This window comes from Sardina pilchardus, chromosome 19 (genome assembly GCF_963854185.1).
Source record: "Sardina pilchardus chromosome 19, fSarPil1.1, whole genome shotgun sequence".
Classification (NCBI taxonomy): Eukaryota; Metazoa; Chordata; class Actinopteri; order Clupeiformes; family Clupeidae; genus Sardina; species Sardina pilchardus.
In genome coordinates this window covers 25,761,968-25,781,246 of record NC_085012.1, presented here as the reverse complement: position 1 = coordinate 25,781,246, position 19,279 = coordinate 25,761,968, and the positions used below count along the sequence as shown (strand labels likewise).

Sequence of the window (19,279 nt, the reverse complement as noted above, 5' to 3'; positions counted from 1 at the left end):
GCATATTAAGAGCGTTAAAGTCTATTGAAGAGCTAGCAAGCTTACATTTGCACTAGGTGTACAGGATAACGATATCATCGCCTATACAGAAAGTTGAAATTTCTGAAGTAGGCACGCAATATGACCTTGCGTGATTTTATTGCAGTACAGTGTAAATTATAGAATCATGGTGCAAACAGTTGAAGTAGCTTTCAAAATAGTAGAGGGAAGGAAACTACAGCAGATTGTAATACCCAAGTTTTCCGAATGATGCACGTGGCGCCGTGGCTTAGATGGTTAAAGCGCCTGTCTAGTAAACAGGAGATCCTGGGTTCGAATCCCAGCGGTGCCTTTTACTGGAGCCCTTGCAATTCATTGCACTTTGTTGGCATGACTGCATTCAACGATATTGGCAAAGAATTACAAACAGTAAAATAATGAATGGCAGTAGTAAAGGAGAGGTTATAATAATAACATATAATTGTCAATAATAATGATAGCAGGCTAGTAATAATTATAATAATAATAATAATAATAATATGAAAGAAAAAAATGAAATAAGAGGACAACTAAAGCATGAAAAGGAGGAATACATTCCCAAAGTATGAAACAAATGGATGAAATAAGAGGGGTCTTAAGGCATATTTGTTTAATATGCACTTAGTCTTTTGAGCGTTTGTTATGTGTTATGGTTTGTATAATTGTTTTGTTATAGTTTGTCCATTGATAGAATTTGACATTTATTTTGCTATTGTCCTTAAATTTAGCCATACCATGCCATAGTTATTGTTATTATATGATTAATTGAGTGACTTATTTGATTGATATTCTCATTTTCATTGTTTAATTTCTCATTAGGTTAGTGCTTAAAATGATTGTTTTACAGTTTTATTGATAATATTGCTATTCTCCCTATTTTGTAATTGTTTACTGTTAATTTGATTGTTACTTATTTGTATGTCGCTTTGGACAAAGGCGTCTGCTAAATAACTATAACCATAACCATAACCATAACCAAATATTGTTGCTGATTTAAGGACTTCATTGCTTAAGAGCTGTAAGATTAATAACAAATGAAGGAAACCTGAATACATCTTAAGAACTTGCAGTAGAATAAATAGAAGCAGCAAAATATGAAGGCCTCAGCATCAAAGATCGCGCGTAGCGCTCTATGATCTTTGCTCAGCATGGCACAGACAAACACATACCACCTCAAACCGTGAGGCCACACCATTCTTGTTTGTTTTAGCCTTTTCATCCATTTGTTTCATTCTTTGGGAATTCATTCCTCCTTTTCATTTTTTCTTTCATTATCATTATTATATACTATTATCATCATTTTATTGATAATCATGTGTTATTATTATTAACATTATTACTCCTATTCATTATTTTACTCTTTGTAATGCTTTGGCAATACTGTTATGGTTATGCTATTTGGCAGACGCCTTTGTCCAAAGCGACATACAAATAAAAACAATACAATAATTATTTGAGTGCACAATTTCAAAAAGTTAAAAATGCACAGTCATGCCAACAAAGCACAATGAATGTCCTTCAACACGACTCAGCAATGTCAACAATGTCCTTAAACATGAGTCTTTAATCAGGGTGTCAACCTTGCCCAACATTCAAATCAGGAGGCATGTTCCTCTCTTTCATTCAATCGGTAACTAAACAGATTAATACATTGAGTAGTAAGAGGCATCACCGTGGACGTGAGAGGTTAGTATATATGCTGCACATACATTGTTATATAGAAACTCAAAGTAGGTATGATAACTACAGAATATACTGTATTATGCAAATGAGAGAACACAGTGCTAGTGACCAAAGGACAGGCCAAACTCGTTACTCCAATCAACATATCTCTCAAGGGGTTCTTCGACTCTTTGTCATGGTGAAAAAGACCATGCACTCTCAAAAATAGGGGTACGGTTGGGGTACAGTTTTGTTCTTTCAGGTACAATTTTGACCCTGTGCCTTAGAAGATGTGGTGAACAATGGAAGGGGCATTGTTCGAACTTCACAGGGGAAACTTTTGACAATTTAGCCTACCAAAACAAGTTGCCATAATGAGAAAGGAAATATATAATAATGAGAAAACTTGACAATTCATAACCAAAACATTTCTCTCAGATGGCAAACGAAGCAAAGCCATGTCCATGCGACATTGGAGACCGGATGGAATAGCGGACTGGGTCAGGAGATACAGATTGAGCATGTGAAGGCTTATGTTGTTAAACCAGATGTCAAAACAGACAAGGCGGAGATTGTGATTCAGGATATCTTTGGATGACAATACCCAACACAAGATCATGGCTGACATGCTCTCCACCAATGGATATAAGTTTCCAGTCATTACATGATTTCCTGACATTTAAATGTTCTCTGAACTGATATATTTGCTTCTTTCAGAGCCATTGTCCCAGACTTCTTTTTGGGTAAAGAGCCTTGGAGTCCGAATCATGAAGTTGAATTTAACAAGACGTTTCTGGAATGGCTGGAGGAGAGAAAGCCAACAAGCATCAACAAGTAAATATAAATGTCTCGTTAGACATGTTATACATGTTAGACATGTTAGTTACATGTTAGATAAATGACAAGTTATGCATCTCTGTAATGTACATATCAACATCTGTAGTTTTAAAACAAGCTCTGTAAATAAACAACTCACTTTTGAGCCACTATCCTCTTCAGAGAAGTTGATGCAGTGATGAAATACCTGAGGGAGCAATGTGGAGCAACCAGGATTGGATCAGTAGGCTTCTGCTGGGGAGGTGTGGCTACACATTACGTGGCTCTGCAGTACCCATCAGAGCTGTGGTGTCTACTATGGCAAGTTCTCATTATGTGCATGTCATTTTCTGCACGTTTTGCAGTTTATCAGATGCAATACACATGGGAGGCTCAGGCCCCTGACAATGCCATAGCCCCAAATGCAAAATTCTTATATGTGGTCTAGTGCAGTGGTTCTTAAATGTTTTGTCTGGTGACACCTTAAAAAACACTGGAATGGCTCGTGACCCCCCTCAATTCAACCGACAACAAATATTCACTCTTGAAAATGGTGTTGGTGAAAGAAAAAAAAAAAACAGAAAATGTCTTCACTCATCTATGCTATGTCAACACCAAAGGCTTTAATGTCAGCCTTTGACAAATTTGATTTATTATTGTCCAATGGATAACTAGCACTCATCTAATGTACAACTGATGCTCCTGTGGCAAAATAAGGCTGCAGTGTTCTGTCACTGGAAAGCTCCAGAACTGCATCTTCAAGCTGAACATTGTAGCTGGTAGAGATCTCAATTTGCATTAACAGGGCATCCACTTTTGGAGAAATATTATGGGAATACTGTGATCAGTAAGCCTGCATCTAAGGCTACTGAATTTCCCAGTTTTTAAACATCTTGGTCTAAACTCCATGTTGGTTTAATTTAGACTATATAATTGTGCGACACTCTCCCTTTTGGCAACCCCCAGTTTAAGAACCACTGATCTAGAGAGGATTCTGAGCATCATGTTCTGAATTTGTAAGTAGAACTTCAGTGAGACATAGGATTAACTAGTTCAGGCGCTTTAAAACAGGAATCATCCGTGACACAGAGGACCGATACGAACTGAAGAGTCCCACTCTTTTCATTTTCGCCGAGAATGATAAGTTCCACTTGATCAGGTAGGCATGCACTCTAAAAACGGCTGGGTTGAAATCAACCCAATATCAACCCATGTGCTGGGTCATATATGGACCGACTCAACGTTGGGTTGTGTCACCCAATGGGTTGGGTTACATATAACAACATGCTGGGTTGTATCTTTAACCCAGGAGCTGGGTAGAAATAACTACATTGCCGAGTTAAAACTACTATATTAATGGGTAACAATTTTAACCCAAAAGCAAGGTAGATATAACTACATTGCTGAGTTAAAACTACTAAAGTAATAGGTTATGTTCAATTGTTGATATGTTTATCTTCATTCAATAATTTTCAGATTGCAAAGTTTTCAAGTTTCGATTTAAAATTGATAAAAGTGATATAACTGATTCAAGTTAAAGGTATACTAAGCAGGATTGGCGATTTCATCGCCGGTTTCGCTTTCACTTTTCATTTTCGCTCGTTTTATGCTTGCATATTTCTCTGCAGAGCTTCCCCTACAGCTTTAGCGTGTATATTTGACAAAACTCCTCAATCGGTCAGTCTGCCGTGCCTTTTCATGAGACTTTACATGACACTTCCTGGAGTAGAGCATGGGTGCGTGCCCGGTGTCTCCTGCAGTTGCAAGTGTGGTTTTACCGCTACAGACCACTAGAGCGGCCAAAAAAAACACTGTTCGACCGGTAATGACCCATTTAATCATATATAACAGTATGGAACGAATTGATTAACTGAAAAACGTTGCATAGTATACCTTTAAGTACTGTAATCTAGAGCTCATGCTGTCAGGAAATCTCAAATCCCTCGTCATGCAGTGTCCTGGGAAGAATCATCCACCGATACGATGTCCAAGCCCTGGCTGTCCTGCAGTTTCTCAACTGCACAAACAAATCACTTTCTGTTTTGTATACATTCAAAATGTATGCATACACATGTGGGGTACAGACGACAAAACAATTCACAGGGGCCTTGAAGAACAGCTTCTGAGTGGATTTTGCCTCCAACATACTCTGGTTTAGCCTTATAAGTTACTCACATTCAAGATCTAGCTAAGACACCTGACCACCCACCTGAATCAAGGTGGGGCCTTGACAACCTCCCTCCTCCAGACTCCCTGTGTTGTGGGAAATGCAGATGGTGTCTCATGGGAACCTCCTCCAGCAACCCCGGACACGGCATTGGGTATGGAGTGAATACAGGCATGTAACCATCCTAAAGGTGAAACACAAGGAGTCAAATAGAGTCAACTACAATCAAGCAGAGGACCTTTGCTAAAGACATGAAGCACAGGTATGTACTGTTGGAATAGAATCAAACACGCACACACAATACATTAAAATGAAATCAAGAATTAGCAAGTTAATTGCTTCTTAGATAATCACATACTTACAAATGACTAGCTGAAAACTGAAAACTTGCCTGAGGTGAGATGGGATCTGCATAAGCCAAGCCAGACTGAGGTTGGCGAAAGGTGAATGGGTCCTTGAATGACACATGTGGCTGAAGGTTGACTAAAATGGCAGGACCTGCATATCCGTTTGGGTAAGAATATACATGTAGGGGTACGGCCATCCTTTCGCCCATGTAGACATTATTTTGGACCCTCTCTTCCACCGTTTCACCGCAGTCTAGAAGAGGAAAGGTGCACATGAAAAGGGGGGTTTCAACATAGTCGGTGAAGGTAATTTAATTCCCCAATGAAATTAACGACATAATTATATGCAAACTCATATTTGGTAACTTCATGTAGCCTCTTCAGTCCACGCCTCCACGGCGGGAATGTTAGTTTTCTACTTGCTAGTATTTGCAACATGCAGTCATGCAACTGCAAGGGTTGCAACAGTAGCCTACGTTGATCAAAACCAATCGCTCTGATGGCGCACATCTGGATTAACAAAGTATGCAGAGGCTAACATTATTAGTTCCTGGCTAGAATGCTAATCACCACTTACTTCTATTCATTGTGAGGATATCCCGCGCTCCATAAACTGGACCAGGAGGTCGGCCTTCCCTCACTCCAACATCAATTGCACCACCAGTAGTCTGCCTGGTAAAATGGTCCTTTGAAGCATGAGGAGCTACCTCCAATTCCACGAACGTTTTGCTGTCTTCAGGATCTCCTGCTGGCATGCGAGTGGCACCGTCTGACCTGAGGCTGGCGTTCGAAGCCTCCTGTAACGTTTCATGGGTCAATTTGTCTCTATCCAGCACATCGCCATTAACTGTAGCAGTGCTAGCTTGATTGGCTACAACCGCCAAAGTTTCCTTGATCGCAATCTCATCTCTTTGACTTTTCTTGAGTCGTCGCTGTGTTGCCATTATCTTCGTCCTCTCGGTTATAAGGGAGCATTTCCAGCACTTGCATGAAAAAAACTGGCATTTACCTGAATGTCCTTTCAGCGGCACCACGAACCCATGATTTCTGCACCTTGCACACTTTGGGTTGCGCGGCACTTTCTGAACACTGCTAGTTTTTTCCATTGAAGCATATGCCATCATGAATGCAGATTTTTTTGTGTGTGTAGCAGTGTTTTAAAATGATAATAAAGGCACTGTTACAATTGTTCTTTTTGAAATCAGCAACAGTTCAAACTGTGAAAATTAAACAATGAGATGTCCAGATGTTTCTCCAAGCACAAGGTACCCTCCTAAACATGGCAGGTAGGTATATGTGAGTGGAATGGATGGTGAGCAGGGTGTGTAAGCCCACACGTGACATGAAACTTTGTATCATTTTTGTCTGTGTGAATAGCTCTGGACATCATTCCCACAGTCACAATATATTGATATTTGAACAAGTTTGGACATGTCCAACTCAGAGTGGGTAGGACATCACATTCTGTCACTGATAGCTGACATATTTACCCAGTTTCCAAAACTATGTTAAATTAAAATAAAGTTGAGAATGGTGCAAAGACTACATACTTAATGTGGAAACAAAACAAGGAAACCATTGCTTTATTGGGAAATATATGTGAATTCTGAATTTGAAGCCAGCCACATGTTTCAAAGAAGGTGAAGGCATGTTTATCACCATGTTGCACCTATTCTTAAACAGTCTCAAAACCTAAGTAGACCAGCTGTTGACATTTTGAGAGTGATGTCCTATTCCTGCCCAATATATCATTGTTTCAATTGACTGACATCTTGATAAAAATAAACAAAAAGTCTTCTTACAATGGCTCAAATGTCCTTGTCTACAATTGTATACATGTAGGTGAAGGTGCTGAAAACTTGCAAGACAAGTGCAAAGTTAATTTCCAAGTGAAGATTTTCCCTGGACAGACACATGGATTTGTGCATTGCAAGAGAGAGGACATCAACCCAGCTGACAAACCATTCATTCAGGAGGCTCGAGTATTCATATGGAATTGTATGTAGTCCATCATGCCTATTATTGTATTGTTATTCATTACATAAATTATGCATGGAGGTTAGAAACAAATAAAAAATGATTTCGGTCCCACTACAGCTGTTCAGAACAATGTATCAAAGGGCAAACATACTGAAAGACTGGACACATTTCTCCTGATACAAGTGCACATACTGTAAGGTGATTCACAGATCATTGCAAGAAGTGTTCAATCTTCAGGGCCCTATCTTGGCGATCAGAAACAGACGTTGAGCGCATTGTTCAAAAGGTTTGTTCTTCTGTTTCTTAATCAGCCATGGGTGTGTTTTGGGCGTAACTAACATCTTTTAATGTTCTGGCAGCCAAATGTGCTTGTTTTCATGATGAGACACCAAAAATAAGTTAAACTCTCATTACTGTAAATTAAGATGATTTGACGAGAGTGAAAGTGTCTTGGTACTGAAAATAATATCAACTAGATTTTTTTATTTATCTTGATATAAGATTAATGGCTCTTGGTTAGATGTCATTATAAAAAATGTTTTTGCTGTGAAGCGATCTCCCGTAGCCTCCTTGCACAGAGCAAGATGTAACATGCACTAATGTACTCTGCTATGTGCATAACTCCCTGGTGGTCTAGTGGTTAGGATTCGGCGCTCTCACCGCCGCGGCCCGGGTTCGATTCCCGGTCAGGGAAAGGTGCTTTTTACAGGTGTTGGCCTTCACACATAACACGAAACCTACCGAAAAGGATTGCTTCCTTCGAGCCGGAGTCGAACCAGCGACCTAAGGATGGCTAGTTTTACACCTACAGTCCTCCGCTCTACCAACTGAGCTATCGAAGGTGCTGAATCAGCTCTGTGATAAAAAAGCAGGTGGACATATAGAGACACATGGAAAGTGATCCTAAAAACACTGCAAAAAAGAAAACATAACCAAGTGTTATTAATCTTATATTAAGAAGTACCTAACTCTCTAAAAAGATATTAAGATTCTAACCTGCACTCTCTAAAAAGATCCTTTTGACTTAACTAATTTGTTTTGCTTATTTTAATGATTAAAATAATTATATTACTATTTCCATCAGCAAGCATTACAACTTCAAACAGTATTTTGACAGTCAGCGGCGCATTTGAAGGAATCTGTTTGCAGGTGAGACGTCTGTGCATGGAACACAGGGATTCAACTAAACCCTGCTAAAACTAAAACCTGTTTGTGACTAGCAGTAATAGGCTAGTGAAAGGACTGTTTCATGCACAACACACATTCAAAGACGGAACTACCTGAAATGTCGACAAGTAAAGGCAAGTAAAGGCAGTCAGTGCTGAGTAGCTTTCCTTCACGAGTTTGGGTCAGACTTCAGTCACAGTCTGGACGGGGTTCAGGCCACTGTTCTCAGCCAGTGCCATGGGAATGACCTCAAGGGCATCAGCAAACGCCCTCATGGCGTACTGCTCCAGAGAGGGACACTGCAGGGCACAACAAACAGTGCACAACACACATGGCAACAGCAGAGTGTGAAATCAGTAGCTTAATCAGCATAGAGTGTGAACTAAATCAGTGGCTTAATCAGAGTGTGAACTAACTCAGTGCATTTGTCCTCTCTAGCAATTTAACAAAATAGAGGAGTAAATAAAATAGATGCACATAACCCGTATTTTAAGTTAATTCATTACAGTGCTGCTTGAATGTGAACCTCTTGAACAGTCTGGAGTTATCTGTTGTTTTCTCATGACTTTCTTTATATCATCAACAGTTTTTAAATATGAAATGCAGGTGTGTATATTTTTCAAATGCATGGACCTGCTAAGTGTGAATTTTGTGAGAAACCAAACAATTAAGAAACATGAAATGAATGTACAAAAGTAAATGAACCAGCAGCATTGGTGAAGTCAAATAGTTGATTAATGTCAAACATATTTGGGTGCCGAAATAATCAAGAAAGCACTACTGAGACCGACTTCCTTAGTATAGGAACTGCAAGGCATACCACAGGTCAACAATGCCAAAAGGAAAGGAGATATCCGTGGACATAAGGAAAAGAGTGACAGCCCATCAGTCTGGGGAAAGCAGACCATTCTCTCTAAAAGATTCTAGCTCCATTTATCCACTGACAGTTCATTTGCAAATTCAACATCACAGCAACATTTAAATGGCTGTCCATAAAAAGTATGAACAGGATGCAGCAAAAAGGTAATACATTGGGTAAAGGCCAACCAACACATCACCTCTAGCAGATCTGGATTAAATCTACATCTGTTTACAAGCAGACAGAACTGGAGCAGACACGATGCTCATGGGAGAATTGCTAGAGAAAAGCCCCTACTCTCAAGAAAGAAACCAATCTTCAACTTTCAGAGGCCTTCTGGAAGTCCATTCTCTGGACAGGTGAGTCCAAAATACAATTATCAGGCATGCAAACTGGTCAGGGGTGAAAAAGGTGAGACTCTTCTCCGAACCCCAGACCCCGACCCCGCCCCCCCCCCCCCCCCCCCCCACGGAAAAAAAAAATGGAAAAAAATCTTCCAAAGTGTGAGGGACCCGCTTTCTTTTCTGATGATTTCATAGGCCTAATGGACACAGGGACACTTCACCGATTAGCATTAAGCTTTGTATCTTTAGAAAACTAGTCATGTTTTTGAATGGTCATGCATTATTCCCTCAGTTTGCCTTGAGATGGGAGAAATACTGATTTCAATGTTGGACTTTATGCTTTCAATGATGTAAAAATCATCATTTTACATCATTGAAAGCAGGAAGTCCTATTCATGGGTTTCACTAAAATCCGTATTTCTCCCATCTCAAGGCAAACTGAGGGAATGATGCATGACCATTAAAAAACATGACTGGTTTTCTAAAGATACAAAGCTTAATGCTAATCGGTGAAGTGTCCCTTTAAACTATAAGTCTGAATATTTGTTGGACCAAACCAGGTAATCAATAAACTTGCTTGAGACACACTATTTCAAACTAGGCCTAATATTATTATATAAAATAGGGTAGATAGGCTTTATTTTTTCAAATTGTTTTTAAATGTTTTCATATGCAGCCTAGGCTACTTGTGGTTTATATTGTGCTAGTGTTTAACCAACCAATAAAGTTATGTGAACTGTCTTCATATTACATGTTAAACTGTAGGCTATCTGTAGGCACAGACTAGGCTACTGATCAGGGTCCTGTAACTCGACAATCAAATGTAAATTTACGTTACGCATGGCTTACGAACTCGTAATGATCCGGGTGTAACTGAAACTTGTCGCAAGTCACACACACTCAAACGGTTACGTGCGTTACGTGTGGTCTGAAGCAGTCGCAACTTTTTTTGGCTACGTTACTATAGCGAATAATTTGAGTTGCATATCTTTTGCGTAGGCTTTGCGTAAGGTCTATGCGCAGTGTGCTTAAAGACAGCATTAGCATGTCAATCAACTACGTCTCCGGACAAAACAAACCAGACCAGTTTATGAGCATTTAATTCAACAGTCACATTAGCCTTTGATATACTGATAAAGTCTGCCTATTTGCTTCACCTTTTGCCGATCTAGATGGTTCAAACTGCACGTATTCTTCATCAAAAGAACTCGTTATGTCTACATTTTTGTCTAATTTCGCTGACTTTCATAACATTAGAAGAAAACAACCTATGCCCGTTGCTTCACTCAGCGTCTTTTTCTAATATAAGTTGAAAGTTTCAACTAGCCCACCTGTGAAATCCCGGCCTCGGCATCTCTCCTCCATCTGTCCAGAATCACTATTCCACCTGAGACGCATCTATCTGCGCTCACAACAGGGAGGCTATATTGGCGTGCGCGTTCTATTCGTTGCGTCTTTGTCAATTAGCTACCACTAATGTTTATTAAACGCATAAGGGCTACATTCACGCATCCCTTGCTGATCAGACACGTTCTGGAAACACCTCAAGATGCGTTAGCGTCTGCGCATGATTTTTAAACTCAGTTGTAAATTCAATTCACCTTGACCCCCCCCCCCCCCTCTAAATATTTTCTCATCGGATCTGCACGAATCATGTAAGTCACCTATTTTTGATTCAAAACGGCGAATTTCGCCGAAAGGTGAGGAGTTTGCATGCCTGAATTATGGTCACAATCCATATCGTCATGTTTGGAGGAAACAGTGAAGCATGGGTAGACATGTGGAGGTGTGGGGCTGCTTTTCTGCCTCTGGACCTCTGGACAACTCCATATTTCTTCATTAGCAGTAGGCCTATATTGGCTACACTTCAGTGAGTGGTGAGGAAATGGTAGGTAGTATGCTTATTATTTTGTTTATCTGCACTCCTATATCACATTAACAGAAAATAAAATAGCCAAGTGCCAGTTGAAAGTGGACATAATTGATTTAAGCGCATATGAGATCCTGGTTTCGAATCTCTGTGCATTTCGCTTGAAGGATATCTCCTGTTGCTGGTTGTTGGGGACTTCGAGTGCTTCACGTGAGGATTGCAAATTGTAAGTTTGATATCCTTCCTCGATGGATCAGGACGCATTGAAACACAGACTGAATATTGAAATGATTCAATGTGTCATTAAAGGGGCGTCAACCTTGATGATTTACAGCAGCGAAGTCCAAAAGAGGCATGTTCCTCGCTTTCATTCAGCCAGTAACCAACCCGAGAGGCAGCTACTGCTTACATCGAGAAGTGAAACAGCATCTAAGTCGAAGTGAGAGGTTAGTAGATGCTGCACATTGTTTAGCCTACGTTGTTGTATCTGAAGTAGCATGCCAAAGACGTGCCGATAAATTAGTTATGTCAGCTGTTTAGGCATGTTTCACACGTTCAAAGCTTCTAAGTTATGTAAAAGATCACGTGGTGAAGTATTGTGGCGCAAGGGGGCGTTCGAACGTTACGAGTTACGAGGAAAACTGTACTAGGAAAACAAATGACCATTTGAGCAAGGAAATAATAATAATATTAAAAACTTGAGTTAACTACAACAAATACTATTGTTAATTCATTGTACCAAAACATTTCTCTCAGATGGCAAACGAAGCAAAGCCATGTCCATGCGACATTGGAGACCGGATGGAATACGGGGGACTGGGTCAGGAGATACAGATTGAGCATGTGAAGGCCTATGTTGTAAAACCAGCTGTCAACACAGACAAGGCGGTGATTGTGATTCAGGATATCTTTGGATGGCAACTACCCAACACAAGATACATGGCTGACATGCTCTCCACCAATGGATATATGTAAGTTTCCAGTCATTATTATTTCCTGACATTTAAATGTCCTTTGCACTGATAGATACTTGCTTCTTTCAGAGCCATTGTCCCAGACTTCTTTTTGGGTAAAGAGCCTTGGAGTCCATCTCATGACTGGTCAAAGTTTCAGGAATGGCTGGAGGATAAAAAGCCAACAAACATCAACAAGTAGGCTGAAGTACTCCACAGCAATGTCTCCACAGACATGTTTTAATACCTCTGTTTCTGATTGAATGAAACTACATTTGTAGTTTTAAAAACCAGCTCTTACAAACAACTCACTTCACTTTAGCCTAGAGAAGTTCTTAACACAATGACCCCCTGAAGGACCACTATACTCCCCTCCCCTCTTCAGAGAAGTTGAAGCAGTGATGAAATACCTGAAGGAGAAATGTGGAGCAACCAGGATTGGATCAGTAGGCTTCTGCTGGGGAGGTGTGGCTACACATTACTTGGCTCTGCAGTACCCCGACATCCGGGCTGGAGTATCTGTCTATGGCAAGTTCACAATGTGTGCATGAAATATTCTGGACAGTTTTCTGCAGCTTATCTTCGATGCAATACACATGGGTGGCCCCCAACAACGCCATAGTCCTAGTTATAGTAAATTCTTAGTTTGTGGTCTAGAATAGATGATTCTGAACATCATGTTCTGAAGTTGAAAGTAGAACTTCGTAGGAGTCACTATACTTCTGGTGCTTTAAAACAGGAATCGTCCGAGAAAGAGAGGACCGATACCAGTTGAAGAGTCCCACTCTTTTCATTTTCGCTGAGAATGATGCGGTCATCCCACTTGATCAGGTAGGGCATGTCTGTGTTTACTTCATTGTTTCAAGTGACTGATCTCTCCACAAAAATATAAAAACAAAAAGTCTTTTCACAATGGTTCAAATGTCCTTGTCTAAAATTGTGTTTGTGTAGGTGAAGGTGTTAGAGGAACTCTTGCAAGAGAAGTGCAAAGTTAATTTCCAGGTGAAGATTTTCCCTGGACAGACGCATGGATTTGTGCATCGCAAGAGAGAGGACATCAACCCAGCTGACAAACCATTCATTCAGGAGGCTAGAACAGACATGTTAAACTGGCTGAAAAAGTACATGTAGAACTGCACTACAAGTAAAAGTTAACCACAAGACCAAGTTAGCATTGAATGCATTACAAATGTATAGTTGATGCATACATAGGACCAAATGCTGTGTTCTAAAGTGCTAGTCTAAATGACTAAATATTATGCCAAATCCTTAGTGTCTTCTCTACCTTTAGTGGTAGTCATATGCAATTGTATGTTGTCCATCATAATTATTCCAATGTTCAATAGGCATTAAGTTGATAATTACATTAACGTACGCATGATAGTTAGAAACCAATAAGAATTCAGACGTACAAAACGTGACAGATGAAGACTTTAATGACTTCGGTCCCACTACAGTTGTTAAGAGCAACGTATCAAAGGATAAATAACATACTGAAAGACTGGACACATTTCTCCCGATACAAGTGCACAAGGTGATTCACTACACATCTTTGTGAGAAAGCGCTCAATCCTCAGACTCGCCCGGGCTTCTGATGTCATCGATCTTCAGGATCATCTTCACCACCTGGGTTGCCAGGGAGATCTGCTGCTTCTTGCCAATCAGTGTCTCGATCACATGCTGCTGCTTCATGTCTGAGAAAAACAATGAGGTGGCACATGTAAAAACTATACATTTAAAGCAATAAGAATGCATATTAAACTGCATGGCAGCTCTTTAAATGTCATTGAAATCAAACGGCTACTAAAAATTTACATATTGCCAATAAACTGACAAATTCCATAAAGTTTGTTTTTTGCCCTCACATTAACTGAGCATGTGTGGGAGATCCAAAACAGTAAATAATATTAGAAGTTGAAATAAATAGATAGATACTTTATTCATCCCCAAGGGGAAATTACAGTGTTTCAGATATAATGGAAAGTCTCATGGACAACACACAGCATAAGACAAATCTGCCTGAAACTTACCATTGGTAGACATGTGGAGGCAGTCAATGCCGAGCGCGGAGTTGTTTTCCTTCACTTGTTTGGCTCGGACTTCAGTCATAGTCTGGATGGGGTTCAGGCCACTGTTCTCAGCCAGTGCCATTGGAATGACCTCAAGAGCATCAGCAAACGCCCTCATGGCGTACTGCTCCAGAGAGGGGCACTGCAGACAACAATGAGCATGCTCAGTGAAACATGTCAATCGCATAGAGCCTGAGCTGATCATCAGTAAACAACATTTATAACAAGAGTCAGTAACTTAACATTTTCTTGAAAATGTAACAAAATACATAACTCAATCATACATACACACACAAATCTATCATACATATTCACACACTATGAGCTTGACAATTTACACTGCAATTTTCTCTTTGCAATATGTATATAATATAATATTATATAGATGTACAAGTAATTTCCCCACACACAACAGCAATAACAGATATTTCAAATGTAAATTAAAAACAAATTGATTCACTACATATGTGCAATGTGCACAGGTTAGCCTTACCTTATCAGCTGCCTCGTTGACAGCAAGAGAACAGGCGATCTCTGAGGCACCACCACCATACACGATACGATTATCCCGGACCAAGTTACGGATCACACACAGGGCATCGTGAAGAGCACGCTTGGCCTCCTCAATAATCTGCAATCACAGCAGAACAGGTTATGAGTATGTGACAGACTAATGACATGGGTTCCACATCAATTTGGAACAGTCTGATTCAAACTTCTTTGGCCTGAGGTCCAGTCATGTCAGGCCTAGGGCAAACCCACACATTTCCCAGCATACCCACCCAAGTCTAAGGGTAGGCCAAGAAAACTATCTATATGGATAAATTAAATCATTATTAGGCTATACACTTATTGTAGATATAGGGACAAGACATCAATCAATGTGTTCTCAGTGAAATCATGCTAAAATGTCAAATTGCCAATACGATTACAATGGTTTGATTCCAGTTTGATGATCAATTGTGGCGCAACTTATCAGATGAATGACAAAACATCAGCATCATTTTGACTACACAGACCAGCAGCCCCCTCGACCGCATAATTAGAAGAACACTTATCTACAATATCCACCATTACTTGGCCCTCTTACCATTTTGTTTCCTCCACGGATGAAAATCGTAACAGCTCTGGAGTTCTTGCACTCCTCAATGACCAGCATCCTATCTTTGGTGGTACCAAAGCAGATCTCCTTGACCACGCCGGCGGAGCCCAGCTTCTCTGGGGTCAGCTCACAGAAACGTGGCACGATACGCCCACCGGTGGCAATGGCGATGAGCTGGACAGAAACATTTAAGTTTAAAATAATTGAACATTTTACACAATTAAAAACTCAAAACATTAAATAAAAGCAATAGCAAAAAAAGAGAGCTGCATATATTGCCATTTCTGTATGATTATGACTTGATTAAGGACGACCTGCTCTAACAATACTAGATGTTTGGCCCTGGCCCACCAACCTCAATTTCAGGTCCGCCCACCCAGCGGATGGCCGGGAGCTCACTCTGCAGCAGCAAGTGGTTTGCCTCATCATCGAATCCCCACTGGCAGATGGCAAGATTGGCCCCAGTGTTCTTGATCTGTGTAATCAGTAAGGCACAGTTAATAACTGTATTTATTTAGATTACAGAGATACCAAGACTGAATATAGCACTCTAAAATATCTGGTACAAAGCTTCATAAGAGCAAAAACACACACATGAACATAATGTATCACTGACTATGATGAGTAATTCCACATTCATGCTTGCAAATTTCTACAAAACTTACAGTAAATATGTGCTTATCAATGATGTCTCATCTATAAATGTATCCAAGTTCCCAACACTGACCTGATGGATCATCTCCTTGAACTTGTCCTTCTCGTACTTCTGAAGAGCTTTGTAGTCCTCCACAGAGGTCACATCAAGCTTATGCTTGGTCTTGGGCTTAGGGGGCTCAAACGGACAGGTCAGGATGGCGATTTTTGTGTCCTTTAAGACCTAGAAAAGGGCAGAAAGCATTAGCACTGTGCGTGGTCTGATTGCATTCAATGAGCATGAATCAAAAATACTACATAACTTCTAGACTTTTTTAAAAAAAATAGGAACTGCCGATCAAGTCGATGGTTGGACATCTGATAACATCTGGCTGGAACATCTGTAGCTCTAAATAGTGCAGTGTGCACTGTTCCACCAATACTTATGGTCCTTTGTTGACTGGTTTAGAGCTGGGTAATGTGTGGAACTGATGTCAGAACAATCAGGAAAATGATTGCTCTAAGTGGCTGTTTAGATTGCCAAAAGGCAAAGTGATATTTCCATAGAGGAGATACAATCCTGGTAGTTAAGTCTTGGCCTCTGAATGACTGGATTCAATAGCACAGTTTCACCCCCCCCCCCCCCCCCCCATTTCACTTTGTGCTTAAAGAATCTTTTATATAGAAAAGTTTCACTTTTTGATAAATTATGGGAGGAGGGAGGGGTGCTTTTTCCATGATATTCTACTATTTTTCAGATACACCTGTAATTATCAAAGCTCAAACAGCAAGAATCAGCCTGTATACCTTGGGCATCTGCGGGTGGCTGAACTCCTTGTCCACAATCACGCCCTTGATGAGCTGGGTGTCCTCCAGCTTGCCTCCGACTTTGCCCTCCACCTTGATGAGCTCAAAGTCGACGTCTTTCCTCCCCATGTCTGCCACCGTCAGGATGGCATTGACAGCAATTTCTGCCATCTGTCTGTGACAACGGTTAATCCTGATGGACAGACAGAAAAGAAATTACATGGATTGAAATTGTGACATAGTAATTCACTCGGGATGAATAACTGACAGCAGAACTGTCTGGACATTCAAAGCACAGAGTCATTCTAATTTCTTGTGTGATCCTGAATTCTCTCAAACTATCCACTTTTTTGCCAATTTCTCTCAAATTGGGAGAGTTCTTTACAGAATCTACTAAAGAACAGAGAATATCTTTAAATGTACAAACATGACATTCTGATGGTCAATCTAAGGATGCTCAGACTCACACTTTGGACCCTAGCGTCGTCATGGCCGTCTGAATGAGGGACTCTGTGTTGTTGGGGTCGACGGGGAAGCTGTCGCTGATCTTGTCAAGCTGTGCGATGGCAATCTGTGCGGCGCGGTCGTAGCCATCGGCAATCCTAATGGGGTGAATGCCACGATCCAGCAGCTGTTCGGCCTCCTCCAGAAGAGCACCAGCCAGTACTGAAGGAAGGTAGAAACATAAAAATGTAGACCTGTAATATCCTTACATGACACTGACAGCTGTTGCACATCTGTATCAGATGTTTGTTTAAACCCATTCGAGGCAGCTTTTTGCAACTGACTGATACATCGATGCATATTTGCCTACTTCAGTAGTACAACAACTCTTAAGAAGGCCTAAAACTTGAATTGTATACATAAGACAAATTATTATACATAATACTAGACAAAATCTGATGCAACCACACCAGGGGCACACTTCTTTGAGACTGTGCTTGGAGAGAGACAAAGGGGTGAAAGATGTGTCTGCTTTAACTTACCAACAACACCTGTGGTTCCATCTCCAATTTCATCATCTTGAGACTTGGAGAGCTCTACCATGAGTTTGGCAATCTGATGATCAACATCCATCATACTGAGGATGGTGGCACCATCGTTTGTTACTGTTACCTCTCCGTCCCTGTCAACCATCATCTTATCAAGTCCTGAAAACCAGAAATGAATAATATTTAGAAGGTATGAAAAAAAAACTTACTAGGCCGAAAAGAGTGAAAATGAGTTGCAATGCAATGCAGAAAATAGAATGCAGAAGTTATTACCATTTGGGCCAAGTGATGTTCTCAGCGTTGTGGCTACTGCCTTAGCAGCCATGATGTGAGACTGCAATGAAATTTAATCAAATTTAATTTTGATTAGAATATTACAAGAACATAACGCAGAATATAGTGGATTAACTCATAATTAGCACAACGTAAATGTTGTCAATGAACCCCTTAATGACACAAATGTAAATAATTCATGTGACGACGGCAGCCTACTCACTAGATCAGTATGTTATAATGTCAATGTAAGTTACGCAGTGGTGTGATTTTTCATCAAAGTCATTTACATCAATAGATGCAGCGAATCAAAAAGAACAAAGGGTATGATAGGCCGTGTAGTCGTAAAACAGAAACAACTGCCACTTCAGACGTTAGCAACTTTCGCCAAACCATTTATCTTCTGAGATTCCCCCCGTGTCTAGCTAACGTTACATCCTCTTGTCTAAGCACATGGGCAAACGGCAGCATCAAGCTAACGTTAATTAACGCACACTAGAGTTAGCCTAGGATTATGAAAAGATGCCAACTACTTCACTGATCAGGATATGCTTAATTGCAGAACTACGAACATTGCGTTAAGTTCATGCTTAGATTGTTCTTATTTTAGTAGACTGCGTTTGCTAGGAGGCTAATCTTGTTAGCTAATATGCTAACAAATTTGCTAAACCGATACACCCATTCATGGTGATGTTAGCAACGCTGGCTAACATACACAGTCATTGTGCTTAGCCTACCTTCAGCGCATCCAGGCCCGACAAGCGAGTTTTCGTGTCTTGGTCTTTAATAATGATGAAAGGCCGGCCATATTCATCGAATGCGAGAGTGCCCAACGCGGACATCTTTGCAGGAGAAGTACGAGGTCCAACTACTTGTAAAAATGATTATTTCAGTGTTGTGAGTTGATGCTGCAGAAGAGACCTGGCCTCGCGGATCTGCCGGCGAGTTCTGGAAGGATCATGGGGCGGGGTGGCCGAAACCATGTAATGTGACCGGTGACATTTTATGCTTTATATCTGAATATCTTGACTTATATAGTGTAATATGAAAAAAATAAATGTAATGTAAATAAATTGTATAAATATTTTAAATGTATAAATATGTTAACGTAACAGCTCCTAGCCTTTGGACTGAATTAAAATTGTGCATACTGACTGACTGGAAGAAATGGTATAGCCTAATCTCGCGTTATCATGCCTCAAGTCTCGCTATCTTGTCAT

At 40.4% G+C, this 19,279-nt stretch overlaps 2 protein-coding genes, 1 long non-coding RNA gene and 1 other non-coding gene across 4 annotated transcripts; 2 read left to right on the top strand and 2 right to left on the bottom strand.

Moving 5' to 3' along the window:
• Positions 1–257: 257 nt before the first annotated feature.
• trnat-agu (transfer RNA threonine (anticodon AGU)) lies at positions 258–331 on the top strand. The gene has a single exon. It is a non-coding gene; the product is annotated as a tRNA-Thr (tRNA).
• Positions 332–1,484: 1,153 nt separating this feature from the next.
• LOC134065980 (uncharacterized) lies at positions 1,485–4,843 on the bottom strand. The gene is made up of 4 exons (XR_009936345.1): positions 4,706–4,843; positions 4,390–4,513; positions 2,657–2,704; positions 1,485–2,482 (listed from the first exon to the last, which is right to left on the bottom strand). It is a non-coding gene; the product is annotated as an uncharacterized LOC134065980 (long non-coding RNA).
• Positions 4,844–11,539: 6,696 nt separating this feature from the next.
• On the top strand, positions 11,540–14,029 carry cmbl (carboxymethylenebutenolidase homolog (Pseudomonas)). The gene is made up of 6 exons (XM_062520731.1): positions 11,540–11,676; positions 11,987–12,201; positions 12,274–12,381; positions 12,569–12,711; positions 12,923–13,014; positions 13,135–14,029. The coding sequence occupies exons 2-6, from the start codon at positions 11,987–11,989 to the stop codon at positions 13,312–13,314; spliced, it is 738 nt and encodes a 245-aa protein (XP_062376715.1). The 5' UTR covers positions 11,540–11,676; the 3' UTR covers positions 13,315–14,029.
• cct5 (chaperonin containing TCP1, subunit 5 (epsilon)) lies at positions 13,602–19,026 on the bottom strand. The gene is made up of 11 exons (XM_062520730.1): positions 18,797–19,026; positions 18,060–18,120; positions 17,781–17,945; positions 17,262–17,460; positions 16,795–16,987; positions 16,082–16,231; positions 15,710–15,829; positions 15,343–15,528; positions 14,746–14,883; positions 14,214–14,394; positions 13,602–13,877 (listed from the first exon to the last, which is right to left on the bottom strand). Exons 1-11 carry the CDS (start codon positions 18,899–18,901, stop codon positions 13,750–13,752), a joined length of 1,626 nt encoding a protein of 541 aa, XP_062376714.1. The 5' UTR covers positions 18,902–19,026; the 3' UTR covers positions 13,602–13,749.
• Between the last annotated feature and the right edge of the window lie 253 nt (positions 19,027–19,279).

What these genes read in the sequence shown, in the direction of transcription:
- cmbl (XM_062520731.1), top strand. Translation starts at nt 11,987, where the DNA reads ATGGCAAACGAAGCAAAGCCATGTCCATGCGACATTGGAGACCGGATG. An exon ending in CTCTCCACCAATGGATATAT is followed by an intron (nt 12,202 to 12,273) that starts GTAAGTTTCCAG and finishes TGCTTCTTTCAG; the next exon opens with AGCCATTGTCCCAGACTTCT. An exon ending in AAGCCAACAAACATCAACAA is followed by an intron (nt 12,382 to 12,568) that starts GTAGGCTGAAGT and finishes TCCCCTCTTCAG; the next exon opens with AGAAGTTGAAGCAGTGATGA.
- cct5 (XM_062520730.1), bottom strand. Translation starts at nt 18,901, where the DNA reads ATGTCCGCGTTGGGCACTCTCGCATTCGATGAATATGGCCGGCCTTTC. An exon ending in CGGGCCTGGATGCGCTGAAG is followed by an intron (nt 18,121 to 18,796) that starts GTAGGCTAAGCA and finishes ATTTCATTGCAG; the next exon opens with TCTCACATCATGGCTGCTAA. An exon ending in AACATCACTTGGCCCAAATG is followed by an intron (nt 17,946 to 18,059) that starts GTAATAACTTCT and finishes TCTGGTTTTCAG; the next exon opens with GACTTGATAAGATGATGGTT.